The sequence below is a fragment of the Callorhinchus milii genome, unplaced genomic scaffold (genome assembly GCF_018977255.1).
Source record: "Callorhinchus milii isolate IMCB2004 unplaced genomic scaffold, IMCB_Cmil_1.0 Scaffold10, whole genome shotgun sequence".
NCBI classification, from domain to species: domain Eukaryota; kingdom Metazoa; phylum Chordata; class Chondrichthyes; order Chimaeriformes; family Callorhinchidae; genus Callorhinchus; species Callorhinchus milii.
The window spans coordinates 4,597,073-4,612,161 of NW_024704751.1; the positions used below are offsets into that span (position 1 = coordinate 4,597,073).

The 15,089-nt window shown below is 43.8% G+C and overlaps 1 protein-coding gene across 3 annotated transcripts in view; it reads left to right on the top strand.

Moving 5' to 3' along the window:
• The first annotated feature begins 1,334 nt into the window (after window positions 1-1,334).
• The window catches only part of hnf1ba (HNF1 homeobox Ba), a 40,425-nt gene continuing 26,670 nt past the window's right edge, over window positions 1,335-15,089 (top strand). The window contains exons 1-5 of one of the 3 annotated variants that reach the window (XM_042338458.1): window positions 1,335-1,534; window positions 1,591-1,784; window positions 7,260-7,459; window positions 11,971-12,238; window positions 14,639-14,871. In XM_042338458.1, coding sequence (XP_042194392.1) covers window positions 1,364-1,534; window positions 1,591-1,784; window positions 7,260-7,459; window positions 11,971-12,238; window positions 14,639-14,871 — 1,066 coding nt within the window. In that variant the 5' untranslated portion in view covers window positions 1,335-1,363. Of the gene's footprint in view, window positions 1,535-1,576; window positions 1,785-7,259; window positions 7,460-11,970; window positions 12,239-14,638; window positions 14,872-15,089 lie in introns of those variants that run through there. The other 2 variants (XM_042338459.1, XM_042338457.1) reach the window with 2 other exon arrangements.

Genomic DNA, 15,089 nt, shown 5'->3' on the forward strand with positions numbered 1-15,089 from the left:
AGACACACACACACATAGAGACACAGACACACACACACACACAGAGACACAGACACACAGACACAGACACACACACAGACACACAGACACATACGCACACACACACACACAAAGTCTCAACTCCTTTCTCTTAAATCATTTATTGGTTTCTGAAAACAATTCTAATTTCACCTCCACCCCCTTTCCCTCCTCAGCCATTTCCTCTATCTCCTTCTCAATGCTTCGTTCTGATAATATCTCTCTCTGTCTCTCTGTATATATATATATATTTGGTACAAATATATAAGTCCAGACCTTTTTATTTAATATTATTTAGCCTTTCGAATTATTTCGCAGTCACCTTCCCGAATTTAGCAAAGCACCTTCTGAGATCCTATATTCCTAACTCAGACCCAAATAAATTAAAATGTGAGGGGTGGGTTTTATTTTGTTGAGAGTCGCATAACCTTAGAGGTGAGCATTTTTTTTTCTCACATCGCCTGTTTTGGTTTCAAACCCTTCCCGAACTCCCTCGAAAACGCACGAGATATTATATCGTTTGTTTGTCACCCTTTATAAATAAGGAGAGAGAGAAAAAAAAACAGGAGTTAAAACGAAAACCGTGGGTTGCAGTGTATATTCAGCTTAGTGTAGTGACTCTGGACTTTGGTCTGTGTGTGTGTGTGTCTCTCTCTCTCTCTTTCCTCCCTCTCTCTCTCTCTCCTCCTCTCTCTCTCTCTCTCTTCCCTCTCTCTCTCTCTCTCTCCTCCTCTCTTTTCTCTCTCCACCCACCCACCCCCAGGTCCAAAGTTCAGAAGAGTTTTGTAGGTGCGGACCGATAAATAGCAGCCAATAAAATGTGACAGCCTCAAATGTAAACACAATGCGTTGAGCGCTCACATTTGCCCCTGTGTCCTCCCTCCAACGCGACTCTCTTGAAAAGCCTTTCCACCCCCCAACCCCCCCCCCCCCCCCCCAACTCCCCCCCAACTATTTGCATATACCGCTAAGAACCTGTGCCGAGACTTCCCGTCCATTTGCATATTTCTTATATTCTCTTTCCAAACCAGGATCATGGACGTTTGAGCAACCGAACCCTCCCAAGAAACAGCAACAGCGTCTGTGGAATATTGGACCATTTCTCTCTCTCTCTCTCTCTATATATATATATAATATATATAATATACATTATATATATATATCATCACAGAGAGTTTTTTTTAGCAGGATCAAGAGCTAGGACCAAGGACTGTGTGTGTGTGTGTCTTTCTCTCCCCCACCCCTCTCCCCCCCAAAAATAGCTTGATTTTGGGGGTGTTTTTTTTGGGGTGGGGGGGTGGGGGGCGGTGGAGAGAGAGAGAGGGGGGGGGAGAGAGAGAGAAACATGGTCTCCAAATTGACATCCCTCCAACAGGAGCTGTTGAACGCTCTCCTGAGCTCGGGGGTGACCAAAGACCTTCTGATCCAAGCCTTGGAGGACTTGGAGCCTTCCCCGAACTTCGAGGTGAAGCTGGAGAACCTGGCGGGGTCCCCGCTCAAGATGAACGGGCCCGGGGTGGGGGGAGGAGGAGGAGGAGGAGGAGGTGGTGGTGGTGGAGGAGGAGGTGGGAGGGAGGTGGAGGATCCGACACCAAAGCCGTGTTTCACACCCTAACCAACGGGCACAACACTAAGGGCAGACTGTCCGGGGATGAGGTCTCCGAAGACGGGGACGACTACGACACTCCACCGATCCTCAAGGAACTGGAATCGCTCAACACGGAGGAGGCGGCGGAGCAGAGAGCCGAGGTGGACAGGATGCTCAGGTGAGAGCCCACATATTATTATTATTATTATTATTATTATTAGTATTATTATTATTAACGGTGATTATTTATTATCCTTATTGACGGTAATGCTGTGAGACGTGTCGGGCGGAGTTATAATGATAATTCCTTGTAATTTTGACGCAGCGCCCGACCCCGTCCTCCTAATGTACTGCAAACCTGAATTAACTATATATAATATATATGTGTGTGTGTGTAGATATATCTATATATATGTGTACAGTATATAAACAAAGTCACTTTACAGGGAGGAGATCTGATTTAGTGCGCGCGTTGGTTTGGGGTTAAAACGCATCATTAATAATAATGTTTCTCTACACACGTACGTGTGTGTAAAACGTGGACTGTTACAGGTAGAGATTAGATTTATTGTGAATTAAGGGTTAGATTTATCGTGTGTGTGTGTGTGTGTGTGTGTGGATGGGGGGGAGAGGAGGGAGGGAGGGGGGGGGGGGGGAGATTGTCGCTTTATAAAGGAGGGGGTGTTGCAATTTCTTGGGCGACTAATTCTCTGGTTACTAACTATCGCGCAAACAAAAAGGTTTATTATTGGGGTTTAATGTTAGCAACACATCGACTTGAGCCTTTGGCGCACCAGAGACCTATGTGTGTGATCTTTACCGACCTTTTCCCCCTTTTTTTCCCCCCCAAAAAAAATAAACACATCAACGGGGTTTTGCTTTGCAATTTTTTAAATTAGATACGTACGTATATATAATTTTTTTTAAAAAAAGTGATTTGCAAAAGGGAGGCGGTTGTGGGCTTGTGCACACGCAAGTTAGGTGTGTGTGTGTGTGTGTGTGAATGTGTGTGAGTGTGTGTGAGTGTGTGTGAGAGTGTGAGTTCAAAAAAATAAATTGAAAGTTTTTTTTTATTCGCGAGGAATTATTTGGCGATTACGACGATTTTTTTTTGATGATCCGCTCGTCAGTTCGATGGGAAACACGACTTGTTTTTAATGTTAAAAAAAAAGGGAGTTTGAGTTGAAAAAAAACAGCAGCAGCAGCAGCTAACAACCTCCAGACATTGACATCAGGTTCGTCCGACCTGCAGAAACTTACAAGAGATCAGACAGACAGAGAGAGAGAGAGAGAGAGAGAGAGACAGACAGACAGACAGACAGATAAGAGGTAGAGACCGAGAGAGGTAGAGACACACATGGATAGAGAGAGAGAGAGAGACACACACACACACACAGACACACACACAGAGGTGCAGTCGACCCTTCAAGAAAGCATTGGTTTCACTGGTGTGTTTGAGCCCAGTTTCCAATTAGTAATTTTTAGAAATAAATGAATCTTTTTTCGCGTTGGGTGTTCCTCACACACATATATATATATATAACACACACACACTGCATCACAGGAGAGTTTAAGACATCAACTCCCCCCCACCCCCACCCCCACCCACACCTTCAGCCCCAATACACTCTGGAGTGTAACTCGCAACTGACCCCAACTCTCTGTAAGGTGTTGTCTCACCTGAGAGACAACAACTGACCCCAACTCTCTGTAAGGTGTTGTCTCACCTGAGAGCCCATTGACGTTTTCAAGTCGGGTCGGTTTTTGTGTCTGTTCGTGTGTACAGAGCGAGAGATCCGCACTGACTTACTAACCGCACACGCCGGCGATCTGCTGCTTTGGCAGTTCTGATGCATCTGTCACCGATTATGTGATGTACTGAGACAATTTGAGATCGAACCGTTGCTGTTTTACGATCTCCACGTTGAAAGGGGAGAGTTTTGAGTGTTTGTGTGAGTGAGTGAGTGAGTGAGTGAGTGAGTGAGTGAGTGAGTGAGTGAGTGAGTGTGGGGGGAGGGAGGGAGGGGTGTATTTAAGAGTGTAATATTATTAAATTCCCCTTATTATAACAACACGCCGAGCCCCCAGGTTACATTAAGGGGAAAAAGGTGAGAGAGAGAGAAAGAGAGAGAGAAATCATTGAAAGGGTGTGTTGTTTTTTATAAAAAATGTCATTGCTTAGCTTTTTGGGCATTGGGCGACAGAGAGACCAAAACGCAACACACGACACAGAACACCCACAAGTAAAAGACTTTTAAAAAAAATATATATATATATATACTGTATGAACTGTCCCCAAAGAGTTTAAAGTGGGAACACGTGGGGCTGACGTGTGTGTTTGGGTGCCATCCTGGGTTCCTTTTTATACAGTAAATCAGCAGCCAAACAGCACACCGCAATAGGGGAGCACGTTTGATTAGGTTGAATGGGTAACCTGGTTACTCATTGGCAAATCGGTTGTAAAGCCCAGTTGACTCGCTATCACGAAAACCCACGACCCCATTCAGTTAAACAAACAGCCTTTTTTTTTAATAAAGAGAGAGAGAGAGAGAGAGAGAGAGAAAGAAAAAGAAAGACAGACAGACGTGAGCGCAAAAAAATGTTTGGAGACCGGTGTAGACTTTGAGCAAAATGCCATCTGAAGCAGAATGGTCTTTTGCTGTCCTGTCGCTCACAGTGAGCTACACATTTACCCCCAATTCCCATCTCTCTCTCTCTCTCTCTCTCCTCCCTCCTCCTCTCCACACACCCACACACACACACACAAAACTGTAGTCGAGTTATTGAGGTGAAAGCACAGGGATAAAGTCTCATCACCGCAAGTCCCACACCAGATCCCGATGCAAAATGTTTTTTTTTTGTCTTTGTATTTAATGGAGATTATTTTATTTGTGTTTTTTTAAAAAAAAATGGGGACAGAAAGTGAGAGACAGAGACAGACAGAGAGAGAGAGAGAGAGAGAGAGAGAGATTGTCAGAGAATTAATTGCACAAATCTCTCAATCTATCTCAATCTGGAGTGTTTTTTTTCGTTCTGTGAAATGAAGGGAGACTGGAGAGACGAGAGGGAAATCAAAGTGGGGTTGTTTCCAGTGAAATGTACCCCTCTCCCTCTCTCTCTCTCTCTCTCTCTCAGTGTGTGTGTGTGTGTGTCGGTTTCATTCCAATGTACACACAAGTTATTATATGTTTTAAGAAAGTCCTTGTTAAATTGTTACTGGATACGAATGAGCTGGGGATGGATTTGGGAAGGAGAGAGGAAGGGAGATTGTGAGATAGGGAGAAAAGCCATTTTCTCGAAATCTTCCATTTTCAAGGGCTTTTTTTGTATAAAAAGAAAATCAATTTCTTGTGAAATGAGCCCCCATCAACCAGGTTTGATTTCATATTAAAGCCATTCTTTTTTGTGGTGGTGGTGTGTTTTTCGACCTAACGAGAAGCAAAGGTAAACGTTTTTGACCCTCATTTCCCCTCCAAACGAGTTTCCCAACGTTTCCAAACAAACTAAAAGTAACTTTTTTAATAAAAAAAACACGAAAAAAAATAAATCCTCTGGATTTACGCGCAGAAAAACCTTTGGTTTTAGTTTTTTTTAAAAAAAATGGGTCAAGTGGGAACTTGCAAACGCGAAAGGACCACAAATCCGCGAGTTTCTGGGTCGCAGATGCAACTCAGAGCAAACAAAATAAACTATTTCTTATTGACATCATTTCAATGAGACCATCCGATGATTCCGGGGACGAAGGAGGACTTCAGCAAAAGGCGAAGGCAATGTAATGGTCTCTGTATAATGCACCCGAATGGACATAACGGGGAGAAAACTATCGGGTGGTTTGAATATCTTGGAAAATATGAAATATTTCTGAGTTCCAGCAATATAACTGCAGCCCTCACTCACCCTCAATCCAGACAGGAGGTGGGGGGGGGGGGGGGGGGGGGGGGAGAAAGAGTGTGTGTGTGGGTGTGGGGGGGGATAAGAGAAATAACCCAAATGCAGATAAAAAAAAATATAATCTATGGTTTGATGATGATGACAGAGCTATTGTTTATTGTCGGATTTTTATTTAACTCGAGTGGTGTGAAACTTACTGTGTTCACAGGAGGGTTTGCAGTTCACAAGTGATCCAACACACACTCACACTCACACACACTCACACACACACACACAAAAACACCACAGCACAACCCACAACCAGGAGGATAAGTTATTATTTAATTGTAATTATTTGCCCCAGAACATCTGGGGGTATGACTAGAAGGGGGGGAAAGAGAGAGAGAGAGAAAAAAATACCTCTAAACTGATCGATTAGGAATCGTGAATGATTCAATTAATTACCAGTCACACACACACACATAACGTGTGCGAAAGGGACTGGCAATTTGGATGTAACACAGACAGACACCATATATACCCAAAGCTCTGTGGAATGTGTACAGGGAAGATATTTAATATTAAAAAAATGTGATTTAAGTGAAAAACCTTTCGTTGGCTTTGGGGGGGGGGGGGGGATGATCTTTTTTGATTTGGAAATGAAACACACACACACACACACACACACAGAGAGACACATCTCAATCCATTCGTTAATGGCCAACGTGAAACTGTACCCAACCGCGTGAGCGCAAGTTACCGAATAGCGCGTTTTACTAGGAATCTGGGTCACGTTCGGTTACAGTTTCGCTACGAATCGAATGATTATTTTATTCCTCTGCCTTGCGCGAATTTTTTTTTTTTTTTGGGGGGTGGGTTCATGTGCCACTGTAACGTGGGCGCACAGACCTACGATTGAAGTGATGGTGATGATAATAATAATAATAATAATAATAATAATAATAATAATTTGAATCAATATTTTAATACATAATCGAAAACGTGTTTTGAAATGAGATGATGGTCAACTTTTGGAAATATTCCTGGGGGCAGGAGAGGGGGGGGGGGTGTTTTTTGCCCTCAGGAATTTTTTTTAATCTTGTACTGAACTGTACTGTACTGCGATTGAGTTGGGGGGTAAATTCAGAACAAACCCGTAAATGGAGAGAGAGACAGTGGAGGCAGAAAGTGTCCATTCTTTCAAGAGCAAATCGCGTAGATTTCTGTTAGGAAATAGTAAGGTGGGACGCAGCAATAATGATGTGAAGTAGTCCTGGCCTTTGATGTAGCGCCTTATCACGTCTTCGAGACGTCTCAAAGCGCTTCACGGAATATACTGTAATAATAATAATAATAATAATAATCCTTGCATTTGATATAGCGCTTTTCAGTAAAGCGAATTGACTGTGTGTTTTGTGGGATGAAATTCAATAGATTTCCGTTCGGGAATAATATTGTGGGATACGGTATATAGTGTGGGACGTACCGTGTGCATGGGACTGGCAGGATGGTGTTCGGCTCCGCCACTGTTAAGCGCTCTGAGACATTATCCTGCGCGAAGGGCACTATATAAGTGCAAGTTGTTGCTGTTCTTGGTGGTGGAAGGTGAACTGGATGGATCTTGTTCTTCCCTTGCCTAGAACATTCTTATGTTCTTGTTTGTAAAGTGGACCCGATTTCCATTCATTATTGCCCTTTAACCAGTGCGGCGGATGGAAAAAGTCACTCGCATTCTGTGCAAATGTGCCGGTAGTTTTAACTTGTTGTTTTTGTGGGTTCTCAGGGAAGATCCCTGGCGAGCAGCGAAGATGATCAAGGGTTACATGCAACAGCACAACATCCCGCAGAGAGAAGTGGTGGACGTGACGGGGCTCAATCAGTCTCACCTTTCCCAGCACTTGAACAAGGGCACGCCGATGAAAAACCAGAAACGAGCCGCGCTCTACACCTGGTACATCAGGAAACAGCAAGAGATCCAGAGACGTAAGTGCAACAACAACAATAATAATCCTTGCATTTGATACAGCGCCTTATCTTGTCTTCGAGACGCCTCAAAGCGCTTCACAGAATGTACTGTAAAGTGACTGAATTGACTGTATATTTTGTGGGCCAAACGCGGCAGCCAATTGCGCACAGCAGTATCCCACAAACCGTCATGGATTGAATGACCACGTTATTACTTTTTTTTGAAGGGATTATTACCCCCGGAAAAGCAATCCAACAATCAACTAACAACCGGGTTCCTACTTACTCCTAGGTAAACTGAGTTATGTGGAGTAAGGAAACGTGCCTAACGTTTTGTCCTGCTCAGGATTCGAACCCAGATCCTCTCAGTTGCGAGGGGAGTGCTTTAACCAATACACTGCAGGACTCCACAGTAGTCCTCACACCTCCAACCCATTTATCCTGCCATATGCTTGGCTCCCCCGCGCTCCCCACCCCCTTCTCCCCATTTGACTCCAAATTTAGAATGTGTATGGATCATGTTTTTATTACGTAGCTGTGCCTTGGCGCAGTGGTAGCACTTTTGCCTCTGAGTCAGAAGGTTGTGGATTCAACCTCCCACACCAGGACTTGGAATCACATCGTCTGACGCTCCAGTACAGGGCTGGGGGAATGTTGCAATTGTCGCAGGTGCCGTCCTTCTGATGAGATGTTAAACCAAGATCTTGTCTGCCTGCTCAGGTGGACGTTAAAGATCTCTCCCAGCTCTATTCGAAAAGAGAAGGGAATTTCTCACCCCAGGGGTTCCTGGCCAACAATCCCCCCAAATAAAATCGGTCACTCATTCCATGGCTGTTTGTGGGACATTGCTCTGCCCGAACCGTTTGCCATGGTTCGCCCACAAAATACACCATCGAATCACGTTACAGTATATCCTGTGAAGCTCTTTGAGATGTCTCGATGACGTGATAAGTCACTATACCAAATGCAAGGATTATTATTATTAATTCTTGAAACAATCGGCTGTCAGTTTGGCTCACTTGGTAGCATTCTTGCTTTGGATCAGAAGATTGGGTTGGGGTTGGGGGGCGGGGGTTGAAGTACTTCAGTTGGTATTTTGAGTTGAGCTGACCTAAAACTCCAGTACAGTACTGAGGGCACAACACTGCATCGAATGAAGTGCTGTCAAATGTTTTGGACCAAGGTCCGATCTTACCTGTTGAGGTTGAACGTTTAAAACAATATAGTGACCCTTGCATTTGATATAGCGCCTTATCATGTCCATGAGAAGTCTCGAAGCGCTTCCCAGGATTTCGCTATGAAGTGTAGTGTAGTGACTGTGTATTTGTAGGTGAATGGGGCATCCCATGAACAGCCATGAAGTGAGTGATCAAATCGTATCCTGTGAAACCGTTTGAAAAAACGAGGGATTTTCTCCTGGTGTCCCAGCAAATAATCCTCCACATAATTTGGCCATTTCTCTTCATGGGTGTATGTGGAACATTGCTGGGCACAAATTGGCGTTCACTTACCATTACACAGTAGCTGCACTTGAGAGCACTTTCCTCTGAAGCGCTTTTTTATTATACATGCTAATACATGTAAATGTGAGGAATTATTTATGGAAGTGAATCGCTTTCTGTTTTTGGAATCAAATCATTCTGGAGGCTCCAGACATGGAATTAACAGGTGGCAACCGCCTTGCTGAGTGTACTTCTCTATTGACTCCACGTGTATGTGTACTGTAACGCTGCAATAATGTACAATGTTTATAGAGTTCGCTGTTCCCACTCAGCTAAATATAACCCAGTGTCACTCTGGCCGACACAATAGCGCCTCAGTTCCGATCAAACGATTTGAACACAGAGTTTATTCTCTGTTGCCCTCCACCATGACAACCAACCGATGCTTATTGGCAAAAAAAAACGGTGCAGAGAAAATAGAACAAATGTGCTTGTTCTTCTTGTGAACACTGTGTAGAATGTACTGCATTTCAAGGACTTTACACGTCTTGGAGATGGAGGTAATGTTAAGCATAAGATCTGAACCCACATAGGAATACACTATGCTACACATCCACTGGTCCCTTATTCTCACTTTTATTACTGGAATCAATATTAAGGAATCTTGTTAGAAACTGCAGAGCTTCAGTCCCGCCATAAACTATATATATATAATCAAGAAGTTTGCCTCGAAATCCACAGTCACTACACTTTACAAGAAAATCTACAAAGCGCTTCAACTCATTTCAACGTGATGAGGTTGTGAATCAAATGCAATCCGTACTATCATTATTATTTATTAATATAACAAATGGCGAGGTTAAACCATTTCCTTAATGTTGGACTCCTACCCGCACCTGGTTCATTTTTAATGTGGTCAGGATCACTTGATTGACTGAGTGTCTTGCAGTTCATTACCAGCTGTCTCTTGCACTCCCACGTGAAATATAGTAAGACAAACACACTCAAACTATATGGCCCATGTAAAACAATCTACATCTCATCTATTTTACATGAATAAAACCAAGTAGATATAGCTTTCGATTTGAAACCGTGCAGAAATATATTTCCATCCAACAAAGAAAGATACATTAGAGAAATCTTTGATAGTATAACTATGGCATTCTGTGCTCCGATACGCTCTGGCAATATTGCAATAATAAAGAATGTTCATATTGCAACTTACAACAACAACAAAATGACATTCATAGAGCGCCTTTCACGTCGGGAGGACATCCCATGGCGCTGGACAGTCAGGGGTCAGGACCCGAGCGTGGGGGAGGACTGAGGGAAGCAAAGAAATGGGAGGGGACCGAAGGCAACTTACTCAATTTGGTTAGAAATTTCACTCTGTTAATTATTCTACCAACAAGTCCTTTTTGTTACCTCTGTGTGTGTGTGTGTGTGTATTTTTTGCACAAGAACAAATCAGATTTCCAGACACTGGTGTTGAGTCACCTACATTTGCAGACACCACCAGAGGTTCGAGCACTGGTCTGTGCTTAGACATGCACACACAGACACTTTAAAGCTGGTTACAGGCTGCAGAACCACTCGAGCTTAGTGTTAGGGAACCAGGCATTTTATTGTGGGTTGAACTCCAGTGAGGCCAGATTGGCAGAAAATCAATTGCAGACATTTTTCCTTCCAAGTAATGACTTACAACTTGATTTCTGGCCTTCCTTTCTCCCCGCCCCGGCCCCCACTCCCTCTTCCCTCTTCCCAAATGAGGGTCGAAGGCACATAACCCACAGGGTGAAAGAATGCATTGCTTAAACAAAGATGTCTTCTCGTATGGCCTACACACGTAGTGCCTTGAGACGTGCTCCCGACGTGAAAGGCACTTTACAAATGTAATTGGTTGTTGTTGCCACTAGGAGTGTTGCTCTCCCTAATGATACTGGTGGATCTCAGCACCTCTGATGATTGTGTCGCCTGTATGGCCCATCTTAAGTAATCTGCCACCTCATTTGTTGTACATCACTATTGCAGGGATTAGAAGCTGACACTCGGCAGCGTAAGAAGGAATATTTAGCATCCTATGTTACCACCTCTCCACGCTCTCGCTCCAACCCTTTTTCAATAATTGCCACCTACATTTGCCTCCAACTTCTGCAAGAGAATACAATACAATACAAAATTACATTTGTATAGCGCCTTTCACGTCGGGAGGACGTCCCAAGGCACCGAATAGTTTTGAGTCTTTATGCTGTTCGAGACTTGAATTCGCAATAGTCAACAATTAGATACCAAGCGGTTATGCATGGAAACCTTGCATTAAGGATGTTGAAAACGTTTAGATCCCAGATCCTTAGTAAGAACTATTCAACGGGGGGCAGTGAAGAGGCACTTCTCTCTTTGTCTTCGGCAAGGGTTGCATGAAATTGGTTTGAAAGTCTTAACCCATCTGTCCACGTAGGTGCGATTCTGTACTGCACGTCATTCGGAACCCTGCATTAATCGGCAGTAAATTGGCATTCTCACTGAGGCACATCAAGTGATGTGGAACTACATTGCTGCTGAGTGTGGGGGTTGGTGGTGGGGGGATTGGGTTGGGTTTCGTCATGTCTTTGGGCAGGTTAGAGGAGACTTCACAGTTCTTCTGGCTAGTTCTTCCTCAGCACGTCTCCATCTACCCCATTTCTCCCCATCCTATCACTGCCAAGGTGGGTAAATCCACCTCCGACTATAATAATAATAATAATAATATTCCTTGCATTTGATGTAGCGCCTTATCACGTCTTCGAGACGTCTCAAAGCGCTTCGCAGAATATACTGTAAGGTGAATTGACTGTATTTTTTGTGGACTGGAGATTCACCTGCAAAGGGCAATGTTGTTCTTTGCACGTTAGTTTTGAATGGTTTAGCCTCCGTTCACCCAATTTGATTGTGATGATACTTAGTTTCAGTGAAATTAATCGATTTCGATGATCTCCCTCTCTCTCTCTCTCTCTCTCTGTGTGACTTTTTTTTCAATTGAATGACAAGACAAATCTAAATCTTCCTGTTGTGTATAGGCTGGGACAAATCTACCCTTTCTCTTTTCAGAATTCAACCAGACAATCCAGAATACTGGAAACATTATGACAGACAAAAGCAGGCCCGATCAGCTGCTTTTTCTCTTTCCAGAGTTTAATCAGCAAGACCAGACTCCAGGGCAGGCTGAAGAGACAGGCAGTGAACCTGCCAACAAGAAAATGCGTCGCAACAGGTTTAAATGGGGACCAGCATCCCAGCAAATATTGTACCAGGCTTATGAGAGGCAAAAGAACCCCAGTAAGGAAGAGAGGGAGGCACTGGTCGAGGAATGCAACAGGTAAGTGAGGACCAACGAGCTGGTGATTTTAAAGTAGAAGTGAATTAACGATAATAATCATAATCCTTGCATTTGATATAGCACCTTATCTCGTCACTGAGACGTCTCAAAGTGCTTCACGGGATATAATGCAAGGATTATAATCCTTGTAAAATGCAAGGATTATTATTATACGGTCAAGTGGATTGAATGTGTGCTTTGCGGGCGGAATGCGACAGCCAATTGGATGAAGGGGCAGTGGATTTATTTCATAGTCGCGCAAGGGACGATTATTAACGTTCCTTCAAAGAGCCGACAATTTTCATTTGACTTCGGGAAGGTGGCACTCGCGTGTTGCGTCCCTTTCTTTTTTTTTATTGTTGGTTATTTTGGGACAGGTTTCCACGAACCTCGACTTGTTTGAAAAGCAGCTTGATGGTGTGATGGGGGTGGGTGAACGGTAGAGTGATGTCCTGGAGGGATGAGATCAGACGGGCCGAAGTGCCTTCTTCATCCAGACCAACCTTGCGATCTATGAAATCGCAAAATAGTTGCTGAGTGGCAAATGTCTGACATTATTTTGTACAAAAAAAAACGAGCTGTTGGTATTGGATTTCTCTTGAGGTTATTTAGTGTGATTTAGTCACTGAGTTGTGTTGATCGCCAATGGTTAAACACAGCGAACTTTTTCCTATTTCTTTCATATATAAAATAGATCTGATTTTTGGCTCCAGGATCCAGGATTTAGCTATTTAACAGTCAGAATGTTTGATCTGAAGAACGTTTTTTACCATCCGTGTCACTGACATACAATCATGGAGTCTTGTAGCTCAGTGGTTAGAGCACTTGCCTCGCAAGCGAGAGACGTGGGTTCGATTCCCAGCAGGGCGAAATGTTGGGCAAATATCCTTACTTCACATGCCTCTGTTTACATAGCAGTAAGTAGGAACTTGGTTGTTAATCAATTGACGGATCGCTTTTCCGGGGGTAATAATTCCTTAAAAAAATATAATAATAATAAATTAGTCACTTCAATCCACGACTGTTTGTGAGACGCTGCTGTGCTCAATTGACTGCCGCGTTTCATCCACAAAATACACAGTCAATTCACTTTACAGTATATTCTGTGAAGCACTTTGAGGCATCTTGAAAACGTGATAAGGCGCTGTATCAAATTCAATTATTATTATTATTAATAACAGGTGAAATGGCTTGTACCAGCTGATAAGGCAGACTCTTTATAAGGGAGTTGAATTAGTGTATATTTGCTCTGTGCCAATATTTTTACCTACAAAATAGTCATTACACTTTACAGTAAATACTGAGATGTGATTTGATTTGAAACATCTTGATGAACATGATACGGTGCTATATCAAAATGCAAGTATTATTATTATAATTACTGTGTGCCTCTCGCGTTCATTAAAATTTCCTCCCAAATAATTCAAAAACAAAATGAACAGGATTGAAGAGAAGAAAAGCGAATGTTTTGCTTTGACACTTTAACATTCAAATGTATAGTGTAAATTAATCAGAATTGTTTCTGTTGGCTTGAGCTTTGGTAAGACTAAAGCTAGCGAGTTTGCTTTTCAATATACCAAGACTGCATAGTTCACATTTCATATTTTTACCTATTTTAAATCCCATGTGGTGACTCTCTTTATTTAGCCCCTGTGCCCATTATATCAAAGGTCAAATTTTTGAAAAATCCCATTTGATACAGCGCTTCACCTCAACCTCAAGCCATCTCAGGTACCTCACACAATGTGAGTGTAGCAGAACGTAGGACTGAAATTTGTGGGGTTTCATGTAGCGTTTCAAGAACATTTTAGGAAATACTGCCAGTAGAGGGTGCTCCGGAGGGGTTGGGAGCAGGAACCCCGGGCTGTTCCTGTTGAGGTGTGGTTCCGCAGAAACCAGTTGTCTTCCACTACTTTGCCATTGGCAGTGACTGTCGGCCGGCCACTTGACTGTCTAGGACCTCCCTGCTGAGCCTGACCTGGCTGCCACACAGAAACACAACCGGTAGAGGGTGCTCCAGAGGGATCAGGAGCAGGAGCCCTGGCTGGTTTTGCCCTCCCTGATCCTGGGAGGGTCACTTGCCTCCCCATGTAATCCTGGCTGAGATCAACGAACTTAGAATGCTTGATGGTTCATCTCCTGGTTCATAAGCCACAGCTCTGGCCACTATCCCATTGGGGCTGCCCCCAATGAAAGAACTTTCACTCCCGTAATCCTTGCATTTGATAGGGTGCCTTTCACGTTGCGAGGACGTCTCAAAAAAGTGCTTCACAGGATGTGCTGTGAAGTGTAGTGACTGGCATGGTGCAGGCGAACGCGGCAGTCAATTTGAATCCCCCTCGACCTCTTCGGACGTGGTTTGGACAGAACCATTGCCAACATTGTGCTTTCTCATCCTAGGGCCGAATGCATCCAGCGAGGTGTCTCCCCTTCCAAGGCCCAAGGACTGGGCTCCAATCTGGTGACAGAGGTCAGAGTGTACAACTGGTTCGCCAACCGAAGGAAGGAAGAAGCTTTCCGCCAGAAACTGGCCATGGATGCATACACCGTCCAGCCACACAATATGAATCCTCTGCTGTCGCACAGCTCCCCGCATCACATGCACCCCAACACATCGCCCTCCAACAAACACGGTAAGTCTCACATCCAATCCCTTTTAATCCCTGTGGCGCAGGAAGTGAAGAGTCGCTTTGGGTGCCGTCAGGAGTGGCTCAGGGCTGTGCTTATTCCTATAAGTGACGTTTTTTCAAAAACCTTTTAGCAGATGTGATTCGTGTCATGATGATGATGATGATGGTGGTGCTGGTGCTGGTGCTGTCGTTTGTTTGCGACTGACTTCGCCAGCTTGCAC